The 8,802-nt window shown below is 43.2% G+C and overlaps 1 protein-coding gene across 1 annotated transcript; it reads right to left on the reverse strand.

The window, feature by feature from the left end:
* Nucleotides 1-800: 800 nt before the first annotated feature.
* TM4SF19 (transmembrane 4 L six family member 19) lies at nucleotides 801-7,121 on the reverse strand. Its single transcript, XM_024578134.2, has 4 exons — nucleotides 6,930-7,121; nucleotides 6,449-6,526; nucleotides 4,552-4,721; nucleotides 801-984 (listed from the first exon to the last, which is right to left on the reverse strand). The coding sequence occupies exons 1-4, from the start codon at nucleotides 7,110-7,112 to the stop codon at nucleotides 801-803; spliced, it is 615 nt and encodes a 204-aa protein (XP_024433902.1). The 5' UTR covers nucleotides 7,113-7,121.
* Nucleotides 7,122-8,802: the final 1,681 nt, after the last annotated feature.

Genomic DNA, 8,802 nt, shown 5'->3' on the forward strand with positions numbered 1-8,802 from the left:
ACTAATAAAAAGAACACTGGTGGATTAATCAGCTCAGGGTGCTGTAACTACAGGCTGGGTCACTTAAACAACAAAAATTTATTTTCTGGAGGCTGAGAGTTCAAGAGCAAAGTTTCAAAAAGGTTAGTGTCTACTGAGGCCTTTCTCCTTGACTTACAGATGGCAACTGTCTGGCTATATCCTCATGTGTCCTTTCCCTCTGTGCTTGGTATCGCATCCTCTTCTTATAAGAATGTCACCCCTACTGGATTATGGACCTTCCCTTATGACCTCATTTAATCTTAGGTAGCTCCTCAAAGGTCCTATCTCCAAATAAAATCACATTGGGGGTTAAGGCTTCAACCTGTGAATTTGGGGGGGCACAGAGTTTAGTTCAAAACAACTGGTGAACTTGAATTTAGAAGATAGGAGCTCAGGTACTGGCTTTACCTGAACCTAGTCAAGATTTTGGGCAGCAAGTCCACCATCCTCTAGGAGCTCTAACTTTTTCTGTTACATGTAGCAAATTTTATGGGGTTCTTGAGAGGCTGAAGTGAGATCATGGCTGGAGAACATTTTATGGACTGTGAGCTCTTGCACAATAATAATGACAAGTATTCCTCCTCTTAATATATCATCTTGCGGTTTACAACATGATTTAAAATGCATTACAACATACATGCAAGGAATTATTATTGTTATTATTACTACAGGAATACCTAAAAGGGAAGTTTGTTTATGATTCATACCCATGAATCCTAGTAGCAGAAAGGATTCAAGGCAGCTTCTGATGAAAACTCCCATCCACAAAAGAGCATTAGCTATGACTTCTCACAGAGGCCGCACAAAAGGCCCAGCAAGGTGTTGAAGAAATGAATGACCACCAGGAGAATCTGGAGGAGGCTGATGCACAAAAGGGCGGAGAAGAAGGACACGTGCCAGATGACGGCTTTAAAAGGCTCCAGGCAGACAGAATTCCAGAGTGAATAGTCATATAAATAATTCCTGTCCCAAAAATTAAAGAGACCAGGGGTTGAAGAATAAGTAAGAAAAGCCAAATGAGTAATCTCAAAAGACAGCAAGGGCCTCCACCAACCAAGCTGAAGTCACAGGCCTAGACCCTTAAGGGTGACTATTGTTACATTTTTTAAATTATATTTTATTGACTATCCTATTACAGTTGTCCCAGTTTTTCCCCCTTTGCCCTCCTCTACCCAGCACCGCCCCCCCAGGCAATCCCCCCACCATTGTTCACGCTCGTGGATCATGCTTATAAGTTATTTGGCTACTACATTTCCATTACTGTACTTTACATCCCTGTGGCTATTCTGTAACTACCTGTTTGTACTTCTTAATCCCTTCATCTCTTCACCCATTCCCTCACACTCCGCCTCCCATCTGGCAGCCATCAAAAAGCTCTCGGTATCCACGACTCTGTCTCTATTCTTCTTATTTTCTTAATTTGTTTTTTAGATTCAATTGTTGATAGGTTTGTATCTTTTGCCATTTTATTGTTCATAGTTTTAATCTTCTTCTTTTTTGTAAATAAGTCCCTTTAACATCTCATATAACAATGGTTTGGTGATGATGAATGTGTTTAGTTTTTTCCTGTCTGGGAAGCTCTTTATCTGCCCTTTGATTCTAAATGATAGCTTTGATGGGTAGAGCAACCTTGGCTGTAGGTCCCTGCATTTCATGACTTGGAATATTTCTTGCCAGTCCCTTCTAGCTGGCAAAGTTTCTTTTGAGAAATCAGCTGACAGTCTTATGGAAACTCCCCTGTAGGTAACTAACTGCTCTTCTCTTGCAGCTTTTAACATTCTCTCTTTGTCTTTAAACTTTGGCATTTTAACTGTGATGTGTCTTGGAGTGGGACCTTTGCATCCATCTTGTCTGGGACTATCTATGCTTCCTGGACTTGCATGTCTATTTCTTTCACAAAATTAGGGAAGTTTTCTTTCATTATTTTTTCAAATAGATTTCCAATTTCTTGCTCTTTTTCTTGCTCTTCTCCTCTGGCACCTCTATGATGCAAATGTTGGAACACTTGAAGTTGTCCCAGAAACTGATTACACTATCCTTGGGGGAGTTTTTGGATTCTTTTTCCTTCTTGTTGTTCTGATTGGTTGCTTTTTGGTTCCTCACATTCCAAATCTTGATACTTGGCTTCATCCACTCTACTGTTCTTTCCCTGTAAATTTTTCTTTGTATCCTTCATTTCTGACTGGATCTTTTTTATGCTGCTGAGGTCCTTGCTAAGTTCCTTTAGCATCCTTATAACCAGTGTTTTGTACTCTGCATCTGATAGATTGCTTATCTCCATTTTGTTCAGTTTTTTTTCTGGATTTTTGGTCTGTTCTTTAATTTGGGCCATGTTTCTTTGTCTCCTCATTTTGGCAGCCTCCCTGTGTTTGTTTCTATGTATTAGGTAGAGCTGCTATGATCCCTGTCTTGGTAGCATGGCCTGATATATTAGGTGTATCCTGTAGGATCCAGTGGCACAGCCTCCCCTATCACCGAAGCTGGGTACTAAAGATGTGCCCTCCATGTGCTGAGTTCCCCCTCCCCTTGTAGTTGATCCTTGGTCGCTGTTGGCAGGTCAATGGGAAGGATTTACCCAGGCCAGTCAGCTGCAAGGACTGGCTGTGACCACTGGCCACCAACCTCTGCCCTCCGTGGAGGTTTAGCTGTGCAGGGGCATGAGGGTGGTGCTCTGACATGGTCTGTAGTTCTCCACTGGGTACCCAGGCTCTGGGGTTTCCTGGGTGGTGCAGGCCAAGGTCAGCCCCAACCTGTTTCTGCCAGGTACCACCCGGCGTGAACCATAAAGCAATCTGAAGTGACTGCTACTTATGCCGGGTTTGAATATTCTCAGGCAAAGTCACGCTGTGAATCTAAGGTGGTTGCTGCTAGTGCAAGGCCTGAGACCACTTAGCGAGACGTACTGGGGCTAGGAGCTGAGGCTGGCTGTTGTTTGTTTGATAGGATTTAGGAAGTTGTGAAGCATGAGCCAAGACCAGCCTTTCATATGGAAAAGCCACTGTTAACAGCTTGGATAGGCTGGTAAATTGGATGGGACAGGGCCTCAGGGGATCTCTGGGGTGGGGAAAACAGTGTTAGCCAGGTTGATGGAGTCTGAGATATGGCTCCTATCTGCTGACTCTGTGGCTCTGTGGGGGGAGGGTTCAGAAAAGGACCAATGGCCTTTGTCTGCCTTTCTGACTGGGAGAAAGCTGTCCCCCAGCTCCTGCCTTGATGCCAGACACTTCAGTTCCTCCCTGCATGTCACTGGTGACTTTCAAGCTTCTACCCCATTGCTGGAGCTCAGAGGAAATGAGTCCGAATAAGTCTGTGTGTGGGTTCTTTAAGGGGAACTGCTTGGGACTCTAGAAATTTCTTCCACTGACTCAATCCCTGCTGCTTTTTGCAGCCAGAAGTTATGGGGGCTTATCTTCCTGGCACTGGAACCCTGAGCTGGGGTCTGGTGTGGGGCTGGGACTCTTCACTCCTGAGATATCCCTCCAGAATTTTTATCCACCACACATGGATGTGGGACCAGCCCAAGCCCATTCCATGTCTTCACCCTTCTTACCAGTCTGATAGATGTGGTTTCTTTAATTCTGTAGTTGTCAGACTTCCATTCAGCTCAATTTCTGACAGTTCTGAGTGATATTTGTTGTATAGTTTAGTTGTAGTTTTGATATGGTTGTTTGAGGAGGCAAGCTGTGTTTACCAGTGCTGCCATCTTGACCGGTAGTCTCCATATGATTCTATACCCCCTTTTTTCAGCTGCCATCTTGGATCTTCTGATTGAAGATTCCATATTCAGATGGAATGCCATATACATAGGCTGAAAGTCCCAGGATTGGCATGGAATACAAGAAGCAGGCATCAAGCCTCCCAAGACCACCAGTGGCAAGCTCAGCATCTTCTTCCATTTCTTCTAACTCCTTTATATCCAATCCAAGCTGGCAAATGGCCTCATCACAGGTATTTTGCAGGCTAAGGTTGATCACAGTGTTCTGTGATGTTTGGCCCATGTAAAATTCCAAAGAAAGGTAACAAACACTCTTGGGGCATTTATTCTAGTAGTACCAGTTCCCTGCAGATCCAGCTCCCCGCCAGGTGGTGCGCACCGTGTATGCCAGCATGAAAAAAGTAGTCCCAGGTGGTGGCCCTGTTGCAGTCCTTGATCAGCGTGAAGTGCTGGTGTCGGTTGAAACCCTTCTTCAGCTCCACCACTTTTTCCACTTCCAGGATACCAGGGATGCTGATATGCCACTGCTTCTCATGGTCAGTTAGGGGCTTGGCCATGGTTGAGGTGGGAGGCAGGCAGAGCAGCTAGCAGGCCACACAGCCAGAGGAGCCTGGTGGCAGGACATGGGTGGAGGAAACTCTATGGTTGCATTTTTTGAGCATCAGAGGAGAGGGATGCTAGAATGCCTCACAAAAAGGAGTTTGTAGTCTGTCTGTCTGTCTGTCTCTCTTCTCCTCGCTCCTTCTCTCCCTCTCTTCCTCCCTTCTCCCAGTCTTGAAAAGGCTGAAAATCCATTCAAGTCTCCACCCGCTTACCTGTTATGTAGATCTTTGAATGGGTAACCATACTTCCAAGCTTTTGTCTGGTTGAAGGATGAGATATCAAACATGCAAAAAGGACCATCTTTCAGGGCTACTCCAGAAGTGATAAAGCAAATCAAGGCTCCAAGCAAAGCCAGGCCACTTGACAACAGAGCAGTGAGCATCTGCAGAGGGAGGGAAGAAACAGTGAGCCTGAGGTGGGGCCATGACTACGTGACTTGTGGGACTACCCGGAAACCTCTCTGATATTCAGGCTTTCTCCCATAATATCAAACGGGGCTATTCCTGCCCATGGCATCTTCTTTAAAGCTTAACAAGGTAGGGTGGCTAATGAGGGGTCACTGGGTAGAGCTAGGAAGGGATGGAAGAGAAATTACTGAAAAGGGGGGGAATGCTGGCTCTGCCTGACTCAGCAGGCTCTTCAGAGCTCCTTAACAGGTCTCCATCAAAAACTTTTAAGCTCAGACTGCAGTCATTTAGCCTCTGAGTTAAAGGATCAGATTATTGCATGCCCACTTCTGACTGTTTTGAGGGAAGGCTGTACTTTCAAAAGTTCCAAGCTTCTATCCCTGATTCCTGTCTTTTTCAAATCAAGCACTAAAGTAAGGAAGGGAGGGAAGTGGGAAGGAGGTTAGGAGAGAAAGGAAGGAGGGAGACAGAGAAGAAGAGAAACAGAGGCAGAAAAATTAGTCAACTCTGAAGTGACACCAGTTCTGTCCCTATACTTTTCTAGTCTGTGCGCCACTCTTCCCTCCCAAAAGATAACAACGAAGTTTATTTTTCTTGGCAGGATTCTAGCTCGCTTCCAAATTGGCTTCTTCCCCAGGATACTGGACTTTTTCTTTTCCCTTCCAAAGAATACGTATTTTTAACATTTAAATAAAACATATAAATAGTCTTTGTACAGAATTATAGTCATTTCCCCATGATATCAAGCTAGTTTGGAGCTCAGGAGGGCCCAGAGAAAAGTATGCAGTACGTTTTGACTCTAAGTTAAAAGATTCATGATGACTTAGTCTGATGTAAGCCTAGGAGAGTGTTTCTCAGAATGTGGTCCCTGTCCCAGCAGCATCATATCACCTGGAAACCTATACACAATACAAATTTTCCCACTCTACACCAGACTTACTGAATCAGAAACTCTGGGGGTGGGGCCCTGCAATCTGTGTGTTTACAAACCCACAGGGATTCTGATCCACACTCAACTCTGAGAACCACCCGCCTAGGGGAAAACCAGATATGACTGAGAACAGACAGTAAGTGAAATGTGAGGGTGTTTATATTTAATTCTTTAACATATAATTCTGAATCAGTGGGGTTTCCAACATACAGGCTGCGGATATCAAAGCAGGCTGTGGAGTTACTGTGAGGGGGCCACAGATTCATGTGACTGAGACTGAATAAGCAATACAATGTGTAAGAATACTGAGAGTTTTCAAATAAATGTAGATGATGCTGTAATTAACAGAGTGCAAATTTATTCTGGGCCTCAGTTTCATTATCTGTAAAATAGAGAGGCTGGATTAGAATCCAGTTATTAGATGATCTCTCGAGAAACTTCCAGCTCTCAGTAAAATTAAGCAAAATAGGACATTTTCTATCAAAAACACATGATTTATAATGTACTTAACTCATGACCCTACTGTTCAATAGGCTAACAAATAATAAAAACAGTTCTCACATTTGTATAGACATTTATGGCTCATTAAATGACAGGATCATTGACTTGATCCTGTTAACTCCCATTTTACAGATGAGGACCTGAGGCTCAGAAAAGTTAAGGGGAATAATTAAAACCCCAAGATCAAAATTGCCTTTTGACCACTCTGCCTCTGAAGTAATAGAATGTGGGGACATTCTAGGTGTTGGAAGAGTGGAATCTGGTGCTTACGCTTCGGCAGGGCCTGCTCTTGCTGAAGCAGCCACATCTCCAGCCCATCAAGGAGATGAGGGTCGCTGCAATGAGTACCTGGGAGCAGAGAGGAAGGTGTTAAGAAGAGACTGGGTAATTTACATTTCTAGCTGCCACCTGTGGCTGTTGAAATAGAGTAATTGGGCACCTCACATGGATTTGATTATCTTGTCTTTCCCAGAAGGTTTGGCTTTGAATGTCAGAACCCCATTTTGGATGATTAGTTTGATATAATTCTATTGATGGCCATGTTCACGCTCAGTATGCCTAGTCCAAAATTCAGCCACCCTTGACAGGTTTTCCTAGAGTCTTCCATCCCTTAGAGTTGATGTAGACTCAAGACCAGCCTGTTACATCAAACTTTTTTGCAAGGAATCAAAACACTCCTCCCCATCACCTTCCTGCTCTACCCTTGGGGGCCACTTTGGGAGTTCACACTAAGGGAACCCAGTACACTTACCATGAGGCCTCCTCCCCAGAGCCCAGAGCCCAGCATGGCATGCTTGCCAATGAGGCCCCTCAACAGGTAGGTCACATCCCAGTTAGGAAAGAGGAGCACCATGTTGGCCCCAGCAGCAAATAGGGCTGTAGTCCCGAGGCTCAGCCCCAGGACGCGGGAGCAGGTCCTTGAGCATGCCATCATGCAGGGAGGGGACAGTGTCCTGAAACAATGGAAGGAAGATCATGGTAGCTCTGCTACTGGGAGCATGGGCTGGGGGAAACAGACTACAGATACTGTCATCTCCCAGGGTCAGATCAAGAAGAACCAAAGAATTTGCTTAAAGACTCTGACTCTTATAAATATTCCCCAATGGATAGGATTTTATTGTTCAATTTTCTGCCAACTTCCACTCACACACACTCCTCATCTCATCATATTTTGCTTCAGCCAGTGATTATTTCTATTTGATATGGAAAAACAAAATTTTTAAGGGTGTCATCCTCTCTTTAAAAGATGTCATTTTAAAGATGCCACTGTCACCACTTTCATTCAACATTGTACAGGAGGTCCTTTCCATTACAATAAGAAAGTGAAAAGAATCAAAACCATACAGATAAGAAAAGAAGAACTGTCATTATTCATGGATATCATGATTATATTTGTAGAAAACCTTTGCCCTGGCTGGCATGGCTCAGTGGATTGAGCGCGGGCCTGCAAACCAAAGTGTCGATGGTTTGATTCCCAGTTAGGGCACATGCCTGGGTTGCGGGCCAGGTTCCTGAATGGGGGCAACCACACAGTGATGTTTCTCTTCTTCTTTTTCTCCCCCTCTCTCTAAATAAATAAATGAATAAATAAATAGCCCTGGCTGATGTGGCTAAGTGGATTGAGCACTGGCCTGTGAACCAAAGGGCTGCTGGTTCGATTCCCAGTCAGGTCACATGCCTTGGTTGCAGACCATGTTCCCATTAGGGGGCGCAAGAGACAATCACACATTGATGTTCTCTCCCTCTCTTTCTGCTTTCCTTCCCCTCTGTCAAAAAATAAAATAAATAAAGTCTAAAAAAAAAAAAAAGACTAAGGAATGTATCAAAAAGTTACCAGGACTAATAGGTGAGTTTAGCAAGGTCACAGAATAAAACATTAATATACAAAAATTTTATTGTATTTCTATATATAAGAAATGATAAGTTGTCAAAATATTTTTACAAATACCATTTACAATAGCATAAAATTAGAAAATACTTATGGATAAATTTAACAAAATATGTGCAAGACCTGTACACTAAAAATTATAAAACATTCCTAAGCAAAACTAAAGGAGACATAAATAAATAGAGATACATACCATGTTCATGGGTCAAAAGACTAATTATCTTTAGCATGTCAGTTCTTTCTGAACTGATACATAGATTCAGTGAACTCTCAGTCAAAATCCTAGTAGGGTTTTGGGGGTTTTTTTTAGAAATTGACAAGTTGAATCTAAATTTCTATAAAAGTTCAAAGAACCTAGCTTAGCCAAAACAATTTCAAAAAAGAAAAAAAAGTTGGAGGACTTCCTCTATGTAATTTTAAGACATTTCAAAGCTACAGTAATCACAGCAGTGAAGTAAGGTATATAAAGATATAAGACCACTGGAACAGATTAGAGAGTTCAAAAATATATCTACACACATATGATCAAATTTTTATTTTTTAAAAAGATTTTATTTATTTATTTTTAGACAGAGGGGAAGGGTGGGAGAAAGAGAGGGAGAGAAACATCAATGTGTGGTTGCCTCTTGTATGCCCCTTACCAGAGATCTGGCCTGCAACCCAGGCATGTGCCCTGACTGGGAATCAAACCAGCAACTTTTTGGTTTGCAGGCAGGCGCTCAATCCACCGAGCCAC

Source organism: Desmodus rotundus, chromosome 2 (assembly GCF_022682495.2).
Source record: "Desmodus rotundus isolate HL8 chromosome 2, HLdesRot8A.1, whole genome shotgun sequence".
In the NCBI taxonomy this organism is placed as follows: domain Eukaryota; kingdom Metazoa; phylum Chordata; class Mammalia; order Chiroptera; family Phyllostomidae; genus Desmodus; species Desmodus rotundus.

What these genes read in the sequence shown, in the direction of transcription:
- TM4SF19 (XM_024578134.2), bottom strand. Translation starts at nt 7,112, where the DNA reads ATGATGGCATGCTCAAGGACCTGCTCCCGCGTCCTGGGGCTGAGCCTC. An exon ending in TCTGGGGAGGAGGCCTCATG is followed by an intron (nt 6,527 to 6,929) that starts GTAAGTGTACTG and finishes CTCTGCTCCCAG; the next exon opens with GTACTCATTGCAGCGACCCT. An exon ending in TTCAAAGATCTACATAACAG is followed by an intron (nt 985 to 4,551) that starts GTAAGCGGGTGG and finishes TTTTTGGGACAG; the next exon opens with GAATTATTTATATGACTATT.